Here is a 26,672-nt window from a genome sequence, read left to right on the forward strand (position 1 = left end):
AAGGCATTAAAAGATAAAATATAATTATCTCCAGTCTGTACAATTTTAATATTTTCGATGAAAACAATGTAAATCAAAATGCAAACATCACAATTTTAAGTATATCTTATTATATGTCTTCAAAAAAAAGCTACTTTCCTGCTAAATATTCTAAATCATCTACTGAAATTAATAGGAAAATTACAGGGGCGCCTGGCTGCTCAGTCAGTTAAGCGTCCAACTTCGACTTGGGTCATGAGCTCACGGTTCGTGGGCTCGAGCCCCGTGTCGGGCTCTGTGCGGTCTTCATGGAGCCTGCTTGGGATTCTCTCTCTCCCTCTCTTTCTGCCTCTCCCTGACTAGTGCTTTCTCTCTCTCTCAAAATAAATAGATAAATAAACTTTAGAAAAAAAAAAAAACAAAACTAAAGCCACGATGAATTCACATTAGCTACTGTCTTTCTAAACACGTGGTAGACCCTTGTACCCAGACGTGTATCAGCATTAGCCATATGTCTTGGAGGTAAGCCCAGGGGCAGGTACTCTCAGAGAGCAGCACACAGCTGAGGAAGAGATACTCCCATGGCTGGGTCCTGTCAATCTCTCAGATAAATGCAGAGGGCATGACCCTGGAACAGAGGCATGCTTGGAATGGCTCTGGAATGGAGGCGTGGTCCTGGAACGGAGGCAAGACCCTGGAAACTTGAGCCTGGATGGGGAACTTAACAAGAAGCAGCAGGAAGTCAGAGTCTTGTTCAGGAGCCCAGAGCAGGAAAAGGGGTGGGAGAAACTCACCAGTCCAACAAGCTAGAAGGCAGTCGGAGGCATGAAGGAGGGGACCAGATGATGCTAGGGCTCCTGGCTCTGGGCGGGAAAACAAAGGTATGTTGGGCTGGGGACAGTCAGAGGTCCCAGGAGGCCGTGCTGCACTGCGAGAGCCCTGTCTGCTCAAAGGTGACTAGAAGGTTCTCTCAGCACTACCTGGGCCCTGCTGAGAGCAGTCTAGGGCCAGGACCCTCAACAGGGGAGAGGGGACCAAGAAGACAGGCCCTGACAGGGAGACGAAGGACCAAAAATAGCCAACAAGAGGCCACAGGGACCCACAGAACTAGCCCACCCACATCCCACACAGAATCAGACACGAGCCTGACTTAAAGTATATGCTGCTGGATTAAGCAGCACGAGAAAGTAAATTCATTTACGACTAACACCGAGACGGAAAATCTTACGGTGCCGCTTTGTGCTTACAGTTTTCACGTTGCAGAAAAACCCAAATAGCATCTGATACAATTTACATAACTTTACATAATCTCATGATTACCATTTGGCAAGGAAGTTCCAGACCGAATCGCTTCCATTTATTTGCCTCCAAAAATGACAAGATGGAAAACATTCTGGACAAGTTAGCGTTCTACCTTCTTCTTAAAAATCACAAGAAGCCAATTCTACCACTTTTCTTAGTAGTACGTTTCCAAGATTTCGAGTCTAAAGATTCAACAGTCTGATTGACACCACTTAATCAATAAACAAATATTTACTAACCTCCTCCTATTTTCAAAGCACCGATTTCAGACGTGGAGGGTGGGGGCGGGTAATCCTTACCTTAAACTCTACTTCAAACTGTCTGACCTGGGGATAAGTTATTCACACTTACCAAGCCATGATTTTCAAACGTAATATAAGAATTATACCATCCAGGGGGCGCCTGGGTGGCTCAGTCGGTTAAGCGTCTGACTTTTGATTTCGGCTCAGGTCATGATCTCACAGTTCGTGAGATCGGGCCCCACATTGGGCTCTGTGCTGATAACACAGAGACTGCTTGGGATTCTGTGTCTCCCTCTCTCTCTTTCCCTCCCCTCTTCTTTCTCTCTCTCAAAATAAATAAATAAACATAAAAAAAAAATCATACCAGCCAGTTTACAAAGACATCCTTCAGATAGGGTTAGATTTAGTTTAGCTGGTACACAGCAGGCACCAAATAAAATTATTTTGTGGGTGAAAGTGTTTTTAATTGAAAAGCCATGATGCAAACAGAATAAAATTCGTGATCACATTTCGAGAAACCAAAGACGGGGATGTGTGATGTACAGTGAGTTTCAAAGGACAAGTACAGGGGCGCCTGGGTGGCTCAGTCGGTTAAGCGTCCGACTTCAGCTCAGGTCACGATCTCGCGGTCCGTGAGTTCGAGCCCCGTGTCGGGCTCTGGGCTGATGGCTCAGAGCCTGGAGCCTGCTTCCGATTCTGTGTCTCCCTCTCTCTCTGACCCTTCCCCGTTCATGCTCTGTCTGTCTCTGTCTCAAAAATAAATAAACTTTAAAAAAAAAAAATTAAAAAAAAAAACAAAAGACAAAGGACAAGTACGAACATCAAGCAGGAATTATAGGAGAAGAGACTACTGTTCTACTCATAAGCTAACAGTTGTTCACCACTATCTATGCAAAGGGTTTTAATTTATAGGACAGGACCACCATTCGGTCTGCCTTCCTTGGTTTCGGTCTTTGCTTTTCCTTCCACAGGCTAAAACGAACAGTTTCATCGGTATCTAATCATGGGGCCTATTTATTGACTTCAGAGCCCCTTTATAAATCTCATTCATCGCTCTTTGAATTCTCACATTCAGAACATTTTTGAGCTGAAGGAAACCTGAGCGACCATCTAGGCCAACGCCGTGTGTTGTGAGACGGAGCCTCGGAAACGTGAGGTCACAGCTCAGAGGCCGCACGAGGCCACGTGTGGCTGTCCTGTCCCGTGCCTGACACTCGGGGCCCAGCCGCCTACAGGACCCAAGCAAATGAGAACCAACAAGCAGGGGCCAGAAGATGTGAAGAGCCGACACAGGACCGCCTGAAGGGGCAGGTACTCCCAGGATACCGAAGGCGGCCAGTGAAAACCACGCGACTGTGTACGATCCACTCGTGTTACGAAAATGTCGTTCAGGTCGTAAACATCAACACCGTCGCATTCTGCTTCTCAGAGTCCGCGGTGACATAACTGGAAGGCCCGTGGTCCCGCGATTTCGCAGCCCTACACACCAACTGCCCCCCTCACCTCTCACGTTATAACCAACTACGGGGAAAAACAAAATTCCCCCAAACAGTCCTAAGACCAGGCTTCAGAACCTGGCTGCCTCTACGTGCGGAACATAAGGCCATATTCACACTTGCTGCTAACGCTTCATGAATAAACATCCCTTTATTCAAATAAGTTATATATTAACTAACTCCCAGTAATTTTCCTTCAACTTTGAATGGTAAATAGAGTCCTTCTGGCAAGGCTGCAGAGTTTGCAATTCAAATTACAGAAACGTTAATAACGGGGAAAATAAAAATTAGAGGCATGATTCCTAAGGCACCGTAATTCCAATACTTTTACTGCAACAGTAGAAAGCGCGCATAAATATTTCTCCATTTATAAGCCGAGGGGTCTCATTCGGGCAGGCTTCGTACTCACCTGCAATCCCACAGGAGCATTTCTTTCAGGCACTCGGTAGGCGCCTGCTAGAAAGTCAAAGCTCCCCGACCCCACGCGTTAGGAGGTAGCTGCTACTTCTCAATAAATAACAGGGAAACAGTCACTGGATTAAATGATTTCTTTACATTATCACCATAAACAATAATTATTTGGCAGTTGCCCTTTGCGAGCTTTGCGTGTGCTTATGAATAAATCAAGCTTTATTGATTTAGTAAGCTAAAACGTTTTCCATCTAGCTCCTCTAATAAGGGCTCTAATCCTCCACTGCACTTACCGATGCTTTAATGTAGTATGTTTGTTAATACTTTTAATATGAGAGATTAGCGCCGATGAGCTCACGAGCAGGAACACTGCTCTTTGGACGGCCAACTGGCCACTACGCCCAGGTCTCTCTAAACACGTCCTTAGTAATGGAGTTCTCTGCCTGCGGATTGGAATCACATCTTACTGAAACGGGGAGAGCAGCCACCATGCTGTTTCCTTCTTTGTAACGTTTAGTGTAATAATGACGGCTCGTGGTGATTCAGGTATCACGTCCATTTCAGATGGCAAGGCGAGAAAAATACGGGACTGTAAGAAATATGGGACTGTGCTCGGTGGTTGGTAAAACTATCATCTAAAATCAGGGGGCGCCCCGGTGGCTCAGTCGGTTAAGTGTCCAACTTCGGCTCAGGTCGTGATCTCAGTTTCGTCAGTTCGAGCCCCACACTGGGCTCTGTGCTCACAGCTCGGAGCCTGGAGCCTGCTTCGGATTCTGTGTCTCCCGCTCTCTCTGCCCTTCACCGGCTCACACTCCTTCTCTCTCTCTCTCTCACTCTCTCTCTCTCTCAAAACTACGCATTAAAATAAATAAAAAAATAAAATAAAATCATAAAATGAGTGTCTTAATGCGGTGACCTCAGAAGATGAAAGGCTACTTGGGGCAACCCCAGAATGTCCTCCCAGGCATTGAGCGCTATTAACCCCAGTGTGAGCAGGAAAGGCGGCCCTCTCCTTCCTCCCTCCCGGGGGGCACAATCGCCCACACCCTCACCCCCTTGCTTCCCCCGCCTGACTTCCGCTGTCACGCGGGGGGAATGATTCCCGGTTCTCTGGGCTCCAACAGGGAACCGGCATCTTTGATTCTTTGGATTCTTTATCGAGCAAAATTCTGTCCCTTGCAGGCGACAAAGGACCCGGGCACTCACAAGAATTTCCCAGCCCCGTCTGTCCCCCAATCCACTGAAACGTGATCACCCTCACAGTGACACAGAAACTTCTGTGCTTCGCACACACCTCCACAGATCTCAGCTCCAAAACAAAGTCCACTCCTCACGTATACGGTGGGCAAACCAGCACCCTTCTTCCTCCTCTCCTTCACGAGGACCACAAACCGAGGCACGTCAGGCTGGAACGGCCTTTGGGGACGATACAACCTCCTCTCAAAGATGAGAAAATGGAGAGGAATCTCACCCAGGTAGCTAAATTCACGGCAGAGGCAAAGTGAGAACCAGACCCCCAGGCTCCAGCCGCGATGTTCCTCCCGTCAAAACACCCCCTGACTCCCTTTAAAACATCCCGACTCCTGAGATCGGTAAGAAGATCCATCACACTGGAGCATCGCAAACAAAAGCGTCACGTGTCGCAGACTTTAACTTGTGTTAACACCCTGCGACGCCTTTCAAGTTGAGCCGCGACGCAGACCCGACCAGGTACAGTTGCAGAATTTACAATGATATTAGCTCTCTACGGCAGAAAACCACACAAACAAGAATCCTTGTTCGAAAATAGATTCCCCCCCCCCCCCCCCCGATTCCCTGCGGGGCACCCGCCGCCTCTGGCTACAAAGCAGTAATTATCCTGTACTACAGCAATCAATAAAACCTTTTGCCCCCCTGAACCTGCTATTCCCTGACTTTGTTCTCCGCGCGGAAGATTTCCAAGTCATATTGACCACCTACTAAATTTTTTCTCAAGTTCTTTAAAAGGAGCCACGAAGACATTCTCAAATTAGCCTAACTTGTTATTGTTTGAGCGGGCTTCGGATCACTCAGGCACATTAATGCTTCCCCCCCTTGGCTGGGTGTTCCCATTTTTCATCGGGAATTTGTCATTTTAAGTGTCTCTCTGTCTTGCCTAATAGCGCAAAGTCAGTAGGATACAAATTTGATGGTGTTTCCGAAACTGTGGCTGCTGCCACATTTTTCAGCCAAGCGAGGAGGAAGAATTGATTGATAAACTATGCCCTCTCTCTCTCTCTCTCTCTCTCTCTTTCGAGCAACAGCATGCATGTCTACCAAATGAACCCATTAGCTCCAAGAGTGTTAAAATTCAGCACCCTGGAACTTGTCTCCAGAACGATTCACTAGAGAATCTATTATATAAAGTGAAACCATCGTAGTACAGCCTTTCCAAGGGCATTTAACTGCTAACGCGTCAAACTTTAAGAGCGAGTCATAAAGGAGATGAGAAAGGACGGCGAGGGGGCGAGGGAAGCACCCTCCCGAGGGTGTGTGGGCACGACCACGGGGCCTCTGTGTGCAGAGCGGGGCGGGCAGAAAGACCTCTCGTCCCCTAAACAGCACTGACGCCTTCCCAACATTCCATCAGCGCGAAGCATCCATCGCGACTGGTTTGCTTCATGAGCCGACAGAGACCACGGGGAAATTAAATAATCTTGCATTACACCGTTATCTTTTCACCTCGGCAGCTGTCTTAATTCAAAGCAAAGGGAATAGTATTCGGTCTTAAAAAAGAAGGAACCTATCTTACACCACTCACAAAAATTCACTCGAAATGAGCTACAGACCTAAATGTAAGACCAAAAACCATAAAACTCCTAGAAGAAAACAGAGGGGTGCAGGGGGTGGGTGGGGGGAGCACCTAGACATCAATCTTGGCAGGGTTTTTTTTTTTTTTTTTGGATAGGATGCCTAAAGCACAAGCACTAAAACAAAAATAAACAAGTGAGACTACATGAAGCTACAAAGCTTCTGTGCAGCAAAAGAAACCATCATCAAAATGAAAAGATAACTTGGGGCGCCTGGGTGGCTCGATGGGTTAAGCGTCCGACTCTTGGGTTTCGGCTCAGGTCGTGAACACGTGGTTTGTGAGTTCAAGCCCCACGTCGGGCTCTGCGCTGATGGTGCGGAGCCTGCTTGGGATTCTCTCTCTCCCTGTCTTTCTGCCCCTTCCCCGCTCTCTCTCTCTCGGTCTCTCTCTCAAAAATAAATAAATAAACTTAAAAAACTTTTATAAAAAATGAAAAGATAACCTACAGAATGGGGAAAAATATTTGCAGCCACGTACTGATAAGGGGTTAAATCCAAAATACATACAGAACCCATACAAGTCAATAGCCGAAAACAATCCAATTTAAACATGGGCAGAAGCGTCACTCGTTTCCCTTCATGCGTTTGGTGAAGGGGACTGGAGGTACGAGCTTCCAGTTATGACGTGAATACACTGTGGGGATGAAAAATACAGCCAATGAGACCGTCACAGCGTGGCATGGGGACAGATGTTAGCCACACTTGTGGGGAGCAGAGCACAAGATACAGAGAAGGTGAATTACTTTGTTGCACACCCGAAACCGCTGTAACATCGCGTGTCCACTGTATTCAATTTAACGAGAAAGCAAGAAAAAGTGGGAAGCTCTGAAGAGACATTTTTCCAAAGAGCGCATCCAGGTACACGAAAAGACGCTCGCCATCACTCATCATCAGGAAAACGCAAATCCAGACCACAGGGAGGTGTCGCTTCACACGTGCAGGATGGCTATCGTCACAGCGACCAGAGAGAACATGCGGGCGAGGATGTGGAGAAGCGGGAGCCCCCGAGCACTGCTGGTGGGAACGCCAACCGGTGCAGCCGCGGTGGAAAACGGTACGGAAGTTGGTCAAAAACTTAGAACTAGAACTACCCTGTGACCCAGCAATTCCATGACTGGGAGTCTATCCAAAGGAAACAAAAACACTATGCCAAAGAGAGCTCTGCGCCCCATGTTCATCGCAGCATTATTTACAACAGCCAAGACATTAAAGCCACCTACATGTTTACGGGCAGATGAACAGATAAAGAAAATGTGGGGGGCGCCTGGGTGGCCCAGTCGGTGAAGCATCTGACTTCGGCTCACGTCATGATCTCACAGTTCATGGGTTCAAGTTCCACGTCAGGCCCTGTGCTGATGGCTCAGAGCCTGGAGCCTGCTTCCGATTCTGTGTCTCCCTCTCTCTCTGCCCCTCCCCTGTTCATTCTCCCTCTCTCTCTCTTTCTCTCTCTCTCTCTCAAAAATAAATAAAACATTTAAAAAAAGGCAATGACAGTGGTTGCACAGCCTTGTGACCACATCAAAAATCAGTGAACCGCACACTTAAAGGGATGAATCTTACAGTATGTGGATCGTGACTCAGGTTTTTTTCAACTATCGATGTGGGGGAGAGGCACACTCACAAATGTCATCGCCTCTAAGGGCGCCAGGGGCTTTGTGAGCAAAGACGGGGTTTGACCCTGGTTGCCTGAGGAAGTGACCGGTGAGCTAACCGCCGGGGGAAGAAGGGGTAACGCGGGCAGAGGAGCAGAAAGAGGTCCACGGGGGAGAAGAGACGCAAAGGGCCCGTCTCTCTTTCTTCCGAGGCAATAAGGAGCCCCGAGTCAGCTGAGGCCCGGGCAGTGCAGTCGGTCCTTACAAATGTCACAGAAATGCAACTCAAACTCCACGTGTCTACCATGACCGCCTCTTAGCAGGCTCTCAATTAGGCACAACCCAGACCATTCCCACCAATCGGAAGAACGATCTATCGGAACTCAGAACAGAAGACAGAATCGAAAAGTTCCGGGAAAAAGCCACCGCCCATAACGGTGGACAAGAAGAAGCTCGGAATTCAGCTCTGACACGTTACGTGTCAGTTCGAAATGAAAACATCGAGTCGGAATTGAAACAGGCAGGCAGTCCTACGGACACGTTCCAGGCGCCTGAGGATCAGCGCGGAAAGTCTTCAAGTGCCACCCTGTCATCAAACACGGAAGACAAGGTGTTGAGGTTCAAGTATTGGGTAACACAGCTTTTCTCACGTACACGATCGCATGGGCTCCTTCCGTGCCTGCGTGACACACGGAGTTTTCTCCAACTCTGCACCACGGCCAGTTTGAGCCCGCGATTCCCTGTGTGGGGACCGTCCTGTCCAAGCAAGGGTGTCTGTCTGCCAGCACCCGGCCCTCCCGCCCGATGTCAGCAGCATCCCCTACCCCCTGTCGTAACCAAAACAGGCGTTGCCAAAAGTCCCCTGGGGGGTACAGTCACCCCAGTGGAGTACCCCGTCTTCCAGCAACGAAATGGATCTTAACTACACAAGCTCTGACCATTGCGTCGAGAGTAATGTCATTTCTCCACATGAGTTTGGTTTTCTACGTGCCTCACACCCTGACGGTCTCCCTGCAAGAAGGCAGGTTAAACCTTCTAGAGAAGCCTGTTCCAGATGCTCGATGCCACTGTTCAAAACGCCCAGCCTCTAAGGCAGAAGAAAAGCCACACAACCCAAAGAGGAAACAAGACGTCAGTCATGGGCGTCCCTCAGCCCCCCCTTCCCACCCCCAACACCCGTGTGACGATCAGGCTCCAAAGCTTTAAGTCTGCGGAAGGCCACGGTCGGGTGGGCGGACGTCCAAAAACGCACCCAGGTCCCCCCTCACTCTGGAGCCCCTCCAGCCACTGAAACTCAAGACACGTCGCGTCAAGCACCAGACCTCCCTCCTACGTCGGTTTTCGAATCTCTGCCAGGTTTGTCTACAAGCGTCACGGACGGCGATCGCTCGGGGACCAAAAGGCTTCGGGACGTGGGCCAGCTTGCCATCCGGATGCCGGAGCTTACCATCCGGGGGCATCAAGGCCTTGTTATTCTGCGTGCACCACCCCACGGGGTGGAGGTCTGCTATCACCACATCACACCAGAAGTCGGCCCGGCGGTCCTCGCCGTAGCCGCAGTAGCGCAGAAGCAGCAGCTGGCCGCAGGTGGTGATGACGGTGGCCACCCAGTACGTGTCCGGGTTGTTCTTATTGGCCACTTCTAATTTCATCCCCGGCTGGAAGTTGCTCTGAAGGCTGATCTCCACCTGCAGGAAGGAGAAGCACAGGGACGACGTCACCATGCCTGACACATCCAGAAGATCACAAGAGCTACTAAGACTATGGCACGTAAGGGGCACCCGGGTGGCTCAGTCGGTTAGGCGTCTGAATCTGGATTTCAGCTCAGGTCAGGATCTCACGGTTTGTGGGTTCAAGCCCCGCACTGGGCTCTGTGCTGACAGTTCGGAGCCTGCTTGGGACTCTCTCTCTCTCCCTCTCTCTCTCTGTTCCTCCGCAACTTGTGCTCTCTCTCTCTCTCTCTCTCTCCCCACCCCAAATAAATAACTTAAAAAAAAAAACACACAGCACTTAAAAACAACATTCCTGGGGTGCCTGGGTGGTTCAGTCAGTTAAGCGTCCAACTTCAGCTCAGGTCATGATCTCGCGATTCACGAGTGCGAGCCCCGTGTCGGGCTCTGTGCTGACAGCTCGGAGCCTGGAGCCTGCTTCGGATTCTGTGTCTCCCTCTCTCTCTGCCCCTCCCCTGCTTGTGCTCTCTGTCTCTCTCAAAAATAAAAAATAAAAATAAAAACAACATTCCTATTGGCTTAGAACAGCGCTAAGAGGAATAGAACCGGACATTATGCTTTCTAGTAACCATGTTAAAAAAGCAAGATAAAACAGATGAAATTAATTTTAATAATGGATTTTACTCGACCCAACATATCCCAAACATCATCATTTCAAGACGGTCTTCATAATCCACAGAGGACCTATTGATGACTTGTTCTACGTTCTTCCTTCCCAAGGAAGCTTGCGAAATCTGGTGTGCGTTCTCCCTCGACAGCATCTGTCTGGATGGTACACGTCTCAAGTGCTCAGGAGCTCCGTGTGGCTAACGGCCACTGCGGGGATAGCACGGCCTTAGAGAATGGGTCTCCTTTTTTTTCTTTTAATTAACGGTTACAGTCCATTAGGATCTACCAGCCCTCCCCTGAAAAGAAAGCTTTGGAGCCTGGTGGGCCATACGTTCGAAAGCTAACAAACACATCTGATATCCGTGAGTAGCAGCTGCTTAAGCGATGATGGAATTATCCATAGCTTGTCCACGGGTCCACGCCACTTTTCCTTTAAACCCTACACACGTGCATCCAGGAGAGTACACGGGGGTTAAAGGGGAGGTGGGAGAAATGACAGGATTAAAGAGAACAGAGTGGCTCCGTGTGGGGGGATATGGGTAACTTCCTGGTCCAGAAAGGAAGGAAAAGCTTGTGGGTCAGTACCTCTTTCCTACACCACCTGAAGGGATCTAGCCGAGTCATTCCAGAATCTGAAGGGGCAAAACAGCCAAAAGCGAGAACAGGCTGGAAATATGCCCCCAGTTTGCTTACCACACTCGGGCTAAGAATCTTTGCCCCGGAGAGCCCAGTGAGAAGGAAAAAAAAAAAAAATGTTTCTTGGAATTAAATTTTCATTTCCAGCAAAGAAACTGTAATGCCTCAGAACTCCAGTCCTGGAAATTCAGTCTTTCCCTTGCTAATGGCATATTACCAAAAATCTCACCCATAAGCAAAAATCTGGTAAAACCTCGATCTTTTACTTCCTGGGACTTCCCCTCGGCTGGGCACACTATTTGCATTGCTCAAAGAATATTACTGCGAAAATGATTTTTTGGTTTGATACAAATGTGCCCTGAATATTTACGGGGGATTTCCTCTAATTTCACTCCTCTGCCCCCAAATGGCTAGAAGACTTTTAGGTGTCCTGTCAAAATAAAAATATCATTTCCAACTAAGAGAATACACAGCCATTACATCTCCTGAGATACTATTACTTATCACATGTACTTGCCTAGTTTGCTGGCTCTTTATTCGCATCAATCAATCTTTCCTGTCTCGGGCCGTGTCTACTCGGGCTGTTTAGGGTACAGAACAAGGATAAGGTACACGCTGAGCTCCCCCTCCCCAGGCCCAGCCCCCCGTTATCAGAAGAGATAACGTACAAGGATAAGGCCCATCTTCCCCGCAGCTCTCTGCGAAAAGCAAACAGACATGTGTCCGTATCTCCTCCTGATTTCTAAGAAATCCTGGCTCAATTTCCCTTTTCTTCCCCAAGGTTCAGCATCTTCCTGCAGATGCCCCTCCCACCCTCCAAACGCAGAAAGAGAAGGCGTGTTACATACATGTTTGAACGACGTGTGAGGAGCCGCGCTGGCTCCCGTTTCTTCCAGATACTCTCCCCAGTTAAAGCCAATTTCCTCCAGGCTTGAACCTTCTTCTGTTGAAAAGACAAAAAAATAAATAAATACATAAAGTCAGAATATCAATACCAGAGCGAAGAATGGAACGGCACCGGCCGGCCCTCAGTGAAAAGCAGGAAATCCGTGATGCAGGAGACAAGCAAATTCAATGGGTTCGGAGAACACTATCACATGCACAGCATCATGTGCTGACTGCAGAATGCTGACTAAGAAAAGGAAACACTGGAGAAATTCTACGTGAGCTACCCCGGCAAAATCCAGGGTAAAATTAAGTGTGCTCTCAGGCAAACGAAATGAGATTTGTTTCGGGGCACAGTTGCCGCGTGTTAGCGTATTCACTTGGAATTAGCCACTGTCACTGTGGGCACTTCATGCTTCCGGGAGGTCGGAGGACCAGGTAAAGGCAACCACTGGGCATTGAGGAGGCACCTTAATGTACAGATGAACACCTCTGACCACTGGTCACTTACCACAGCTGGAGGTTATAAAACGACAGCACAGATTGTTGGTGTTGTAAGGGACCTTATTAGGAAGCACGAGCCCTGACGTGATTCCAAGGAAAAAACTATTTGAGGTCCAGAAGGATGGCTCCAGGATGTGAGGTCACCTAGCAAGTTAGTGACAGAAGCTGACCAGCTGTCAATCAAACAATTCTCCAGGCATTGAAGACTGTGCGTAAGATACAATCTCTATCATCAAAAGGCACCAGATCACTCCTCTTAAAGCACAGGTAACGACATTATGGCGTAGTTTCAAATGGAAAGAACTAATAAGCTGTAAACGTTACTTTCACCTATCTGCAGGGCTATCATAAGGAACACAGAGCAGTCGGGGGTACCCACACATGCAGATAGGCAAGAGCTTCAAAAGTTTAGAGTCTCTTTTCTTGCAATACCGAGCAACGGGTGTGGATGTTCAGCCTGTGTGTCTTCTACAGGCAAGAAGCCTATGTCACTGGCCAAGAATAAACACTGCTTTTGGTCACGTCGCTGATGGAGAAGTGGTATATCCTGGCAGGTAGGCCACCCGGATCGACAACAAGGGACTCTAAGAAAGGAAGCCTTGTTCTTGCGGGCTATCGCTGCCTTTTTTTCCACGAGAGGTTTCTTTCGTTGTCAGTAGGAAAAGTCATTTCCTTGGGAGGCTCCGCGGCGTCTCAGAAATCGACAGAAGATAATTTTTGTAAAGCCGGATGACGCGAGGCTAAACGCAGTTACCTCGCGTTTTGTCTTCTAAATCAAAGTTGCTTAAGCACGGCCTCCGCAGATCCTACCCCCGTCAAGTGGCTTGCAATTAAACGTCCGAGAAAACAAAAGCCATCTGAAGAGCAAACCTTTTTCCCTTGTCGTTCTCCCAACATCCTGCTGCATCCAGGGACTTAAGTCCTTCCACTGGAAACATGCTCCCCGAAAAAAGTCAGCGGGTCCTCTAGCCGCCAGCCAACGAGAGACACTGCTGAGACACAGTTATGTTCTGGAAAGTACCTCGGGGCGGGGGGTGGCGGGGGTCACCCAGTGGGTGGTCTGACCCACAGTTCTTCTCTCCAAAAGGCCGCAAGCATCGATTACCAAGTCTGTTTCCTGAGGCACCAGCCAGAGGCATCCCCGCACAGCACTTACATGCTCAGGGGGGCTGGCGAGGTGCCTGTTTGGCGGCTAACTTGTCGCAAAGCAGGTCTAGAATTGCTGCACCCCCTACTTGTCCAGCTCAGCTCAGCCCACGCCACCCGCAGGCCTCGCCCGCTCCAGCTCTGGGTCACGCACGGAGCCCCACAGAGACACCACACGGTCACGGCAGTGTCCTAAGAGCCATGCCGTCCTGGGCTGGCAGCTCTCTGCTCATTGCTCTGCAGGCATCACCGCGTTTCGTCCTTTCAAGAACCCTGACAGACACTTACTACCATCCCCACCTCACAGAAGAGAAGTCGGGAGCCACGCAAGGCGAGGGAGCCACCGGGACCACGCAACTGTCTGGCCGCAGAGGCCGGAGTCCGGCCCAGGCTGTCTGCTTTCGAGCCGGAACGCCTCCCAGGTGCCTTCCTGGTCACCCTTCCGCCCGATCTCCCGTGGGGCACGTCCACTCCACCACCACGACCCGTTCGTCCTCCGGGAGGGTCCAAGGCGGACTCCAGGGCCGGCTTCTGTGTTGGCGAGCATTAGAACATTCCAGAGCGAAGCCAGGAGGCGGGAAGACGCAGGCGATGCGGCAAGGCGGGAGGCAGCAGCCAGGCTCGGCGAGAACAGAGGGCGCAGAGCCCCTGGAGTCCTTCTGCAGGAGGACACAGCGAGGGGAAGACGTGGGCATAAAACTCAGTCTTGGGCCTTCAGATCCAGAAGGTCCTGGCAGAGCCCCTGGGTGAATGAACAGCTCCCAAAGGTGGAGGGGCCCTCCTGGGGGGTGATTGCTTCTGTGACATCAGAAACATCTGCCTGGAGATGGGGCCCCCAGGAGCTGCCCGCAGCAGCCGGTGCCTGGGCCTACAGAGCTCCGATGGGCCCCATCACCGCGCCTGGAAGGATCTGGAGACTCGGTCACTTGGAATCAGCCGTGAGGGCGAGACCGTGGGTCACATTTCTCAGCTTTGGGGCGGCTCCCCGCAATGCTTCCTGCTTCAGACAGCTCCCACCTAGGCTGCGAACATCCTACCCCACATTTTGTTCTCGCCGAGCCTTAATTCATCACAAACCGTGTTTCTCTTCCCGCGATACACAGGCCGTAGATGCTTTCATGCTCCCTCGGGTGCTCGTTCAAGTTCCCAAGAGACGGAGAGGTCCCCCCTGTGACTCCCAAGTGAGCCCCTGAGAGCATGCTTCAGGGGCGTCTGGGTGGCTCAGCCGGCTGGGTGTCCAACTCACCGCTCATGAGTTCAAGCCCCACAGCGGGTTCTGGGCTGATTGTGCAGAGCCTGCTTCAGATCCTCTGTCCCATCTCTCTCTCTCTCTGCCCCTCCCCCCATTCTCTCTCTCTCTCTCTCACTCTCAAAAATAATACACTTGGGGGAAAGAAAAAAAAAAAGAACACCACTTCGGAGAGTTGTTGCCCCCTGCAGTCCAGAGAAAATACTTTAAATTTTTAAAAAATTTTTTTAACGTTTATTCATTTTTGGTAGAGAGAGACAGAGCATGAGCGGGGGAGGGGCAGAGAGAGAGGGAGACACAGAATCGGAAGCAGGCTCCAGGCTCAGAGCTGTCAGCTCAGAGCTCAACGCGGGGCTGGAACCCACGAACTGTGAGATCATGTCCTGAGCTGAAGTCAAACACTCAACCGACTGAACCACCCAGGCACCCCCAGAGAAAATACTTTTAAAAAGAACCCAGAAGTCAGATCTGGAATGGGATTTTAAAAAATAAGGCTTTTATGTCCCGCACTGGTAGTTTTGACAATAAAATCACACAGCAAGTTAGGGTCCCCTACGAGAAGTCTTTCCCAGTCTGTAACTCCTGGCACATCCCCCCAGCACACACATCCCGAACAGCCGATTCTCTAAAGACGTTTCAATGAGCAACAGATAAACACACATGCTGTTTATGAGCGGAGGTCTCATAAACCCAGAGCAAATATTTACAGCTGATTCATAAACCTCTTAAGCCCGTAAACATTTTTTTTATCAGGGAAACCCTGACAACCTCCCTTCTCTGCGAAGGCACCAGTGGGAAGCATTTTTCCCCACGATGTCATGAAAACAGACCATGAAACGCCACCAAGAAAATTTCACAACTTAAAAGAAAACAGGCATATGCTCATTAGCGGCCATCCAGTTCTGCAAAACAGAAGGCTACTTACGCGACCAACACATTTATTTCATAACAGAAAAGGAACACTAATCGTTGAGGTGCAAGCCACTTGACGGTGAAAAATGGAATGAACGAACGGCTCACACACCTTTTTTGAGGTAATCAAGTCCTGGGTTTCGATTTCACTGTCTGAAATAAGGCTGCCTTTGCAAGGCTGACTATTAAAAGTCCCTGACTGCTAACTACCCAAGTAAAGGAGAATCGGCAGATTTGAAGTGAATAAAATCTTAACAGAACACGTTCTCATGTGCTAGGTGTTCTTCATAAATAAGGGAAGAGAAAGGAAGGCATTAAGTCTTTGCTATTTCACCTGCTGATCGTCTGGTCACACCATCACAAGGTATAAAAAATAGTTCCACAGAGTACGTTAAATAGACACACAGGACGAACGAAACTCAGCTGGCCAACACCAATCCGAGGGCTGTGTTCACGGCTGCAGGACGACCCCAGGGAAGCAGGGACAGTCACTGAGCACAGAGGTCCTCACCCCCGTGTGACCACCCAGGCGGCCAGAGAGATTTTTTTCAGAAGAAAGAAAACACATAAAAATTATCCAATCACCAAGCTTGGTTGGGAAGGACAGTAACTATTCTAGAGAGAGGGGTTTTTTGGTCTTTTCTTTGTTTTAATTTTTTTAATATTTATTCATTTTTGAGAAAAAGAGAGAGAGAGACAGAGTGTGAGTGGGGGAGGAGCAGAGAGAGAGGGAGACACAGAATCCGAAGCAGGCTCCAGGCTCTGAGCTGTCAGCACAGAGCCCGACGCAGGGCTCAAACTCACAAACCGTGAGATCATGACCTGAGCCGAAGTCGGACGCTTCACCGACTGAGCCACGCAGGCGCCCCGCTTTTTTGTTGTTTTTTTTTAACAGGGAACATTATTGAGTCACACAGCACCTGTTCCCAGCACCCAGCGTAAGAGAGCTCTATTTTTCTAATAAGAATGTTGAAAAGCCTGTGGGACTCCACTCAATGTATTCCTAACACCAAAATAAAAAAAAAAAAAAAAAGCCAGCCCACATTTCCAGCCTAATTCTCTTTACTCCGAGGCCTGCCCGTTCTAAATGCACAACACACCGCTTTACCTACAGACCTCATCAGGAAATTACATTTGGCCAGCCTGGAAAACTAACGTCAAGGGGTCTATTTATCACCACGCCAGCATGCTGTTCTGCTTGCTTTTATCACGGCCGAAGCCTAGAGTTCCAGAAATCCAATTCTGGTCCACGACCTTCTCTATGCAGCCCGTGCCGATGCCGTCCGTTCCGTCCGCTGGCGAGGCCCTTCGGTTCACCTCCCTGCGCTCATCCCGCTGACGTCCTCAGTGTTCCTGCAAGGAGGAGGACTTCTACACTGTGCCTGTTTCATTTACAGGACTCGAGTGCCAGTCGGAGTATTGTCTGGAGCTTTCCTTAGGAAAAGAGGCAACGTGAAAGATGACAAAGCTGCTCGTGAGATTCAGAGTCCACTGGTTGGCGCTCGAGTTCTCAGTTCAGAGGGACGGACGGTCCGGACGAGGAATGGCATCCACTCGGCGTCGGGCGTGCAAACACGAAATCAAAACCCCCGGGAGCAGCCGGCGGAGGCTTCTGTGGTTCGGCCCCGCCGCGCGGGCAGAGAGGAGCTGGGGGCACCTACGGGTAGTCACGTGCTGGGGAGGTACAGGCATGTGTCACATCACACGTGGGGAGAGGGGCCAGCAGACAAGAAGCTGGGTGGTGCCGGCGCCCCAGAAAGTGTGTGTGCGCGTGGAGAGGGGGTACGCACGTCACATTTATGTACCAAGGGTGACTTCCCCCTGCACGGAAGCGCAGGGACAGCCCAGTGTCACCGAGCACCGTATCTGGAGCCTCAGGATGCCTGCGGTGAAATCCTGGCTCCAACACAAGGGCCAAGTGACTTCTCCCTGTGGTCCAGTGGCCTCTCTAAAACGGGGATACTGAAAGCAGCTCTTTTGCTGGGTCACGAAAGGGTAAACTGAGTCAACGTACAGAAGGACCTGAAGTGAGTGCCTGCCATACAGTTCGAACTCAGGATCACGTCCCCAGCTGTCCCAGGTCAACGTAGAACCAGCTGAGGAGCACTGAAGGAGCCTTCTCCTGTTCTTCTGATCCGGAAGTCTCGTCTGAAACGCCTCTGGGCAAAAGAGCCTTGTCACCAAAATGATGTGCTGCCCCAAGCGTGTCACGCCCAAACCAGATACCCTCCCACTAGGCCACCACCGAAACTGTCTTAGGTATCAACAGCTCAGAGGGGCCCCACTTGAGAAAATCCACTTCCTGACGACTCATACCGGAGTAGGTTCTGAGCAGTCGAAGTCGTGAGTTTCTTCCCCAAGTTGGCCTCTACTCGCCACAGAGAGTTCTATTAGACCATGCTTTAAACTGATTTCTCCCCCCCCAAAAAAAAGAATCAACACATGCAAAAAATAAAAAAAAATAAATACATAAACTGATTTCTCCTTTAGGGGTCCACCTTTGTGGCACCACCTGTAAGTCTCCCCCGTGCATAAGAGCTTATGGGAACCCCAAGGAGAAAGGACAGATCGGCCAGATACGAGGGGAAAAAAAAACCTCTGGGACCACAATCTGCAAATGCTAACATAATTCAGAGCCACTCAGAACTCCTTTTTTTTTTTAAGTTTAGGTATTTATTTTGAGAGGGAGAGAGTGTGCATGAGCAGGGGAGGGGCAGAGAGAGAGACAGAGGAGGAGAGAGAAGCCCAAGCAGGCTTCACGCTGTCAGCGCACAGCCCGACGTGGGGCTTGAACTCACGAAACCGTGAGATCATGACCTGAGCCAAGGTCAAGAGTCGGGACGCTTAACCGAATGCACCACCCAGGTGCCCCAGAGCTACTGTTCGTTTTAAACATCTTGACGTCTTATACAATTCAGGCCGCGTATGGCACACGAGCAAGGAAGCCCCCATGCAGTGAGTGCCGTGTGATGGGCTCGGCCCAAGCACACCGCGGCCAATGACAGAATGAATCTCGCGCTTCCCTTTCATGGAATCACCCCAAAGGAAACGTAGGACGAATGATTTTCCTGACACCATATTATTATTATCGCTGGGTTTCAAAATCTACTTCAGCTAGAGAGATCTACTGCAGCTACAAGAAAATGAAAAGCCAACACACGGTTGGTTTTTAAACAGGTTTGAAAACACACCTTTAGAAATGACGCGGGAACAGACATCAGATGTGCGTCCAACGAAGTCACGGTGAAAGCCCAGGGAACCGTAAGTGGAAAAGTAACCCCTTTCAGGAAACGTAAGACAGACTTTTCTAAAAAGCGTATTTGTACTTAAAGAACATCAAGTGTGGGGCGCCTGGGTGGCTCAGTCGGTTGAGCGTCCGACTTCAGCTCAGGTCACGATCTCGCGGTCTGTGAGTTCGAGCCCCGAGTCAGGCTCTGGGCTGATGGCTCGGAGCCTGGAGCCTGCTTCCGATTCTGTGTCTCCCTCTCTCTGCCCCTCCCCCGTTCATGCTCTGTCTCTCTCTGTCTCAAAAATAAATAAACATTAAAAAAAAAAAAAAAAAAGAACATCAAGCCTATAGGATGGAGTTTCCTCAGGAAGGAATTTCCATACTTCCGCTGTGGGACAAGGACTCAACTATGCCTCTGGAAGTTTCCTCACTCTGGCTTTCATACAGAAAAACCACAAGGGGTGGGGGTGGAGGACTGGGCTGATTCTGAAGGAGACGCTAACATCTTTCAACATATTTAGGCAATAATTTCAGGGGGGTTCCAGGTTTTTGGAGATAAAGATACAACTTGAGAAATGTAATGTAATCAATTCGATGATACCAAGCAATCTGTAATTCTGTCATTGACTGCGGTCATCAAAATACGGAGACGAACTTCGTGACTTTTATGGATAACGGTCAAATCTCCCACTGAATTCAGGATCAACATTTTGTACATGAATTCACCACAGCAAACGTTCGGGATCCAGACAGCTGAGTTGCCCTTATTTAATCTGCTGTAATGCAAATACAGCAATCCTTTGAAAAAAAACAAAAATAAAAAAACCACTAGTGTCTTTTTAAAACGGATTCCTGTGTAAGTATTTAGAAAAACATGCTTTCTAATAAATTCACTGATTAAATATTAAAATTCAATCAAAGACTGGCTTGGTGTGCTTTGGTTTTAGTTTCCTTTTTTTTTTAATTTTATTTTTTTAATTTTTAAAATTTACATCCATGGGGCACCCGGGTGGCCCAGTCGGTGAAGCGCCCGACTTCGGCTCAGTTCACGATCTCACGGTTCATGGGTTCGAGCCCCACGTCGGGTTCTGTGCTGACAGCTCAGAGCCTGGAGCCTGTTTCAGATTGTGTCTCCCTGTCTCTCTGCCCCTCCCCCACTCGCACTCTGTCTCCCTCTGTCTCAAAAATAAACATTAAAAAAATTTTTTTAAAAATTTACAACCAAATTAGTTAGCATCTAGTGCAACAGTGATTTCAGGAGTAGATTCCCTGGTGCCCCTTACCCATGTAGCCCATCCCCCCTCCCCCAACCCCCTCCGGTAACCCTCAGTTTGTTCTCCGTATTTATGAGTCTCCTCTGTTTTGTCCTCCTGGTTTTAGTTTCCTTAAAGGGAGTCAGACCTCACCACGCACTCACATGACCTAAGTTCCTTTCCCGTTAGGGAGTCCTCGGAGAGACGTGCTGAGGTTCTGGAGAGGGGAGAGAAGGCGGGGACACCCAGAGCTGGGGCGGACCCGCTCTCCTGCCTCTCTGGGCACGTGGGAGACAAGGATGGCTTTCTCGCCTCCCTTGCAGTGGTGGCGACACGTGACAGGTTCCGGTCCAGAGGTTCTGAGCGAAAGTGAGCTGCGTCTTCTGAGTCGGAGCATTTCACTGTCGACTCGGGAGCCCCCAGCCCCGCCTCCCCCGGAACAAAAACCACCACCCGCACGTGGCGCACCGTAAGACCGTGTGCAATGAGTCAGCGGAGGGAACGCCCGCTACCTCGTCTGAAATGGCATGAACGTAACGTCGACATTTACGGGGTTACCCACTGAGATTCTGAAGGGATCCGTCACTCCGGTGTCACCTGCCCCTCTCTGTCCAGCGTCGGGAATACTGATTTCGCGCTAACTCTCAAGAGGCCGCAGGCTGACGAACAGGACAGCAAATCCTAGCAGCGGGCAACGTGAGAGACCTAGGAACGTCTGCCCCGCTGTTCCCCGAACATCTTCGGGGAGACACGGGTCACTAAATCAAAGGGGTCAGACAGATCCAGAAAAGAAACTCCTACCTGAGTCGAGCCCTCCATTACCGTTCGCTGAGCTCTGCTGTCTCTCCAAGGGCGAAGACAGTGGGTCTGGCATGTTGGAAACTGACAAACCGCTCTCCATGCCTAACGAGTAAGGGTCCCTCTTCTCTTAACGCATCCTGCAGGAAGGATCACCTAAGGGCAGCCAACAAAGGAAGAAAAAAAATCAGAGCCCCTTGATTATCCTCAGTTTATAAAGGCTCCAAAAATAACAGTATCTGATCAGCGCTGTTGCCCTGTCATTATAACACGCAGGCTGCAACGGAATGTTGATGATAGAAAATACCAGAAATAAAAACTGAGGAGCACGCGTCTACACGCAGTCCACACACAGGTCCCAGCTTAGTGAAACACACCATTTTCTGTAGGGCACGATCATCACTGAGACGAACACACTTCTCACCAACACCATCTACGCTGGGAGCCCCAATCTACCTCGGCACGGCTGGCAAGACGGTCCGCCACCCACCCCTGTGCCCCCCTCTCGCGATGCCGTGACACGGCAAACCTCCGAGACGTCTGCTGTGTCCCAAGCACGGAACTTCCAAACCCACTTAAAGTGCCAACGTTCGCAAATGCGCTTTTTGACCGATTAGACTTTTCCTCCAAGAGCACGGCTCACCTTCACTTACTTGCATGCCGCGACGACAGGTGGGAAAACGGAGAACTACAGGCGCCTCTCGCAGAAGCTACAACTGAGCTCATTTCCGTTACACCCCATGGAAGAGCCAGACACGACACCCCTCAGGGTCGGCCGCCGACCCCACTGACGGTTAGACACAACCGTATGGGGCTTCTAAATCTTTCACTCACTCAGCATCTGCTTTTATCTCACGGCTAGATGGAAGTTCAAATCGGCAAAAGGGCAAGGATGGATGAAGAAAAGGATAGCGCCCCTATACCTATAAGCAGACTATTTTGTCACTCCCATACAGTAAAATACCTTTTGAGGATACCACACGCACACACACACAAACACACACACACACACACACACACACACACACACACACACAAATACACGCATCCCTTTTGGTGCTCTTCGGTTTACCTTCCTGGAACATTATTTTGAGGTTTTGTCAAAATTACAGGTCCAGGAAAGGGTACCAGCCATCTGTGCAAAGGCAGGGAAAAGGCAGAAAGCTCTCACAGGAGGAGATGGGAAACGCACCAGGTACGTGGTACTGGAATTTAATCCCGCTGTATTATCCACCTGTTTATATAAAATACTACACCAGACACTGTGAGGGGAGGGGACTCCAGAGCCACCTCTCAATCAAAATAGAAAGAAAAGAAAATACCTAGCGTAGAGTAGGAACCTAAAAACTGTCTAGGCTGGGTCTCAAGTGGCAATCTGTGCATCTTGCTAGTGCAAAGGTAAGGACACGAATAGGAAATGAAATGACAAATTACCAGGCAAATGTAAACCACTAGGAGATTATCTCTTACTCGTTCCACACTCTGCGAGCAAGGGTGCTTATCATATTTTCTGGAGCAAAATAAGAGGGGACGTGGTCTGAGGGGTAGACGTCAGGACCAGTGATACAATGTAAGCCGGGGCTGTCCCGGAAAACAGGAGAGCCTGGTCAAAAGGCGGGGTACCAGACCCAAAATAGTTTCTTTGGTTTGTTTACAAATCACATAAAGGACAGGTAAATACCACGCCTTCACTGTAGCGCTGTGTGGGGCAGAGAACACAAGGCAAAGCAGTCTTAATCCTGCCCTCCAGCACAGACTAAGACAGACGGTGCAAGAAACTTGGGTGCATACGGGAACAGCTTAAACCTAAGTAGAAACTGGATGTGTTTTTCTTTAAATAATCTTTTTAAATGAAGGATTAAATAAAGGAATCCGTTCAACAGATAGATGGGTGCCAAGATTATTTAAAATGGAGGGCATTGGCAAAGCCAGCACTTTAACATTGAGGCTGGCTAATTTTACCCCACCGACATCAGGTTGCTAAAATAACCTCACGATGAGAGGCAGAACTGCATTCTCCTAGGAGAGTTCTTTCCCAATCGCCATTACAACACAGATTCACGAATTTATGGGGAGCCACAGTCCTGGGTATTTCGTCCCCCTCGCGCTGCACCCAACAGACCAGAGAGTGGAAGAAGAGGCCACCAGGGCGACTCACAAGCTCTCGTGCCTGGATCTTACAGTGGATGGCAGTAGTCACCAGTCTATCTCTAATGTCACTGGAATGAAGGAGCAATCGCCGGTGCAATCTGCAGAAAATTCAGGTGTTGAAAAGAAAGCGCGGCCATCCCACCAGGCGCCCAACTGCCAACGACATCAACAAGCAAGCGCGGCCATCCACCGGGTGCCCAACCGCCAATGATGACGTCAACAAGCAAGCGCGGCCATCCCACCGGGTGCCCAAGTGCCAACGATGACGTCAACAAGCAAGCATGGCCATCCCACCACGCGCCCAACTGCCAACGACGTCAACAAGCAAGCGTGGCCATCCCACCGGGTGCCCAACCGCCAACGATGACGTCAACAAGCAAGCGCGGCCATCCCACCGGGTGCCCAGCTGCCAACGACGTCAACAAGCAAGCGTGGCCATCCCACCGGGTGCCCAACTGCCAACGACGTCAACAAGCAAGCGTGGCCATCCCACCGGGTGCCCAACTGCCAACGATGACGTCAACAAGCAAGCGCGGCCATCCCACCAGGTGCCCAAGTGCCAACGACATCAACAAGCAAGCGCGGCCATCCCACCAGGTGCCCAAGTGCCAACGACATCAACAAGCAAGCGTGGCCATCCCACCGGGTGCCCAACCGCCAACGACGTCAACAAGCAAGCGTGGCCATCCCACCGGGTGCCCAACCGCCAACGATGACGTCAACAAGCAAGCGTGGCCATCCCACCGGGTGCCCAACCGCCAACGATGACGTCAACAAGCAAGCGCGGCCATCCCACCACGCGCCCAACTGCCAACGATGACGTCAACAAGCAAGCGCGGCCATCCCACCGGGTGCCCAACTGCCAACACACCCCCACTTCAAGAACACAAGCAGGGAGCCCACAGGGTTAAAACACACACCCGCTAGCAACGATGGAAGTTTGTGTGTGAGTTTACAGACCACCGGATCACCTACACAGGGACACAATGCCCACTGACTCCAGGGGCATCCAGACGGCACAAAGAGAGGGGCAGATGGGGCACACTCTGGAAAACACTGCCTCCCTCACAGCGGTCCACCGGAGTCCGTCAGGGGACCACCAAGAACTGGGAAGGCAGAAGGATGAGCCCCTGAAGGTATCGGGGGTGGGACACTCGGAGCAAACAGAGTACCACAAACCGCCCGCACAGAGCGCACCGCCATGGTAAGCTGGTAAGTGACAGGAAACCCCACGGATGCAGAGAAGCACAGGCGAGCAAGACGTGGGAGCCGGGATTACCGAGATGATGGTCAGGCAGGACCTGAGCAGGTGCTGCCTGAACAGACTCAGGGCCACACCCCAGCGAGAGGAGAAGGTTCTGCCTGAGCGAGGACCCGAACCCCTGCGCTCCACTCTGTGGTCAGGATTTCATTCCAGGGGGTGAAAAGATCAGATCTGTTCCAGGAAAGTCGCTCTGGCAGCTGGATGCCAGGCAGACGGACAGACAGGGACAGGACTGAAAAAAAAACAACGCGGGCGCAGGTCTGAACTAAGCAAGGGAGAAGAGAAGGAAGGAAGCTCAGGGTGTATCTGACAGATGCAGCCCAGGAAGCCCCAACATTAACAAAACACAATCTTGTCACAGCTGGAAGGCAGGTTCTTAGAAGAAATCACTTCATTTGCCACAGCCAGTCCTCCACAACTAATGGGACCTAGGCAGTGCCCGTGGAAATAAAAATTAGGGGGGAAAATACGCTGACTATGAGAATGACAGACCATTTCACAGAAATTTACTTCCAGTGGAGTCTGTCGGGGGAGCAAATCTTAGTGGTGACAGCTGGCCCAGAAGATCTGCCAAATGAAAACAGGATTGTGAAAAGCAAATCCTTTTCCTGACTACAACACCCGAACCCCCCCAAAAGGCTATTTTTAAAAGGAAGTGTATTTCATTCTGATCTTAAAATACATATAACTTCAAGACCAAAGGTAAAACTTTCTATTAATGAAAGAACTTTTTTTTTTTTTTTAGACGTGAAAAGAAGGCTGAGAAAACCGGGTTTTTAAAGGGTAACTTCCTGTTTTTATAATACACCTGTGATCCAGTGCAAAGCTATTAATCCTATCATAACTGGCTCTTCTTGTCTCTAAAGTTGTTGAACGACAGAATTATAGTAACGGGAGCATCTCACGAAAGTTGTCTTGGCTCAGTGATAAGAACAGTGAACTTGGAGAGGAATAAGGTCACTATCGAGCTGTGTGACCTAAGCAAATTACTTAACCTCTCTGTTCCTCAAACTTCTCATGAAGGCATAATTAGATTAAATCAATGGCCCTTTGAAACCTAAAGTTCTGGGGTGCCTGGGTGACTCCGTCGGTTAAGCGTCCAACTCTGGATTATCAGCTCAGGTTGTGATCTCGTGGTTCATGAGATCGAGCCCCAAGTCGGGCTCTGTGCTGACAGAGTAGAGCCTGCTTGGGATTCTGTCTCCCCTCTCTCTGCCCCTCCCCTACACATGTGAGGATTTCATTCCAGGGAATTCACTCCTTCTCTCCCCAAAATTAATTAATTGAACTTCAAATCTAAAGTTCTATGAATCTATCAAGGCTTTTTATTTTAAGTGGTAATGGTTTATTTGCTGCATTCATATTACCCGTTTACCTGAAAGAAATTTAGTATAATCAGCATCCTCCCCCTGTAAATTCTTTTCTGCCTCCTCCAATCATTTGGAGAGTATTCAGAGAAGGTTAACTAATTTTAGCATAAGGCAAGCAAAGTCTTGTTAGGACGAAGATGGGCAGGGAAGGACACTCACTAGTACTATCCTAAAGCTAACCAGGAATTTATTAGGGGCTTTTACCTAATTTGAATTAGTTGCAGACACCAGCAAGATCCAATAGAATTTTCCATACCTTGCATGGTCCAACACAGTAACCACCAGCCACACGTGGATCTCAATTTTAATTTTAATTAATTTATAAGTCCTATTGGCTGTCGTCTTACAGAGTACAGCTAGCCCACAGCACAGACAGGCCAAAGTTGACTACACCTGAATTTGGAGCATGTCCTATATACCCATCAATTCTTGGCTGCCTTAAAAAAGTTTTTTGTTTTTTTTTGTTTTTTTTTTAGTTTTATTTATTTTTAAGAGAGAGAGAAAGAGGGAGGGAGGGAATGCCAGCAGGGGAGGAGCAAAGAGAGAGGGAGACACAGAATCCAAAGCAGGTTCCAGGCTCCCAGCTGTCAGCACAGAGCCCGACACGGGGCTCGAACTAACGACACGGGGCTCGAACTCACGAGCTGCGAGATTATGACCTGAGCCGAAGTAGGATGGTCAACCGACTGAGCCACCCTGGCGCCCCTGTCTTAAAAACGTTTTAATTTAACGCCAGCAAGCTAGTTAAAAGAGAACACAGGAATTTTAAAACCTAGGGAATTTCACAAAGAGACTTAACAGCTTCCCCAGGAGCCTGCACAGATACTTTATAACAAACGCTGTGATGTAGCAGGTTTGTATAGAATGTGCTGCATTTTTGTATCGATCTAATTTCAAAGAAGAAGCGATCTAATAAGCTAAGTTATGTGCATCGCACTAAAATCACTTCCTGTTTTCTTTCATCTATACATTCAGGGAAATCATTCCAACTCAAAAAGGTGGTCAGACATAAAGTGTTTCTGGGAAGGGAAGAGGAAAAAAGTCCACAAAACTGGCTGTTAACACATGAGTCAAGTATCAATGGC

At 49.5% G+C, this 26,672-nt stretch overlaps 1 protein-coding gene across 6 annotated transcripts in view; it reads right to left on the reverse strand.

Annotated features, from left to right (window-relative positions):
• Positions 1-26,672, reverse strand: part of SFMBT2 (Scm like with four mbt domains 2) — a 220,159-nt gene that overhangs the window by 174,970 nt on the left and 18,517 nt on the right. For 5 of the 6 annotated variants that reach the window (XM_081796040.1, XM_078450465.2, XM_081796039.1 and 2 more), the window contains exons 2-4: positions 20,806-20,958; positions 11,675-11,769; positions 9,299-9,539 (exon numbers count right to left, since the gene is read on the reverse strand). In XM_081796040.1, coding sequence (XP_081652166.1) covers positions 9,299-9,539; positions 11,675-11,769; positions 20,806-20,905 — 436 coding nt within the window. In that variant the 5' untranslated portion in view covers positions 20,906-20,958. Of the gene's footprint in view, positions 1-9,298; positions 9,540-11,674; positions 11,770-20,805; positions 20,959-26,672 lie in introns of those variants that run through there. The other variant, XM_078450469.2, reaches the window with a different exon arrangement.

This window comes from Panthera onca, chromosome B4, assembly GCF_046562875.1.
Source record: "Panthera onca isolate mPanOnc1 chromosome B4, mPanOnc1 haplotype 2, whole genome shotgun sequence".
NCBI classification, from domain to species: domain Eukaryota; kingdom Metazoa; phylum Chordata; class Mammalia; order Carnivora; family Felidae; genus Panthera; species Panthera onca.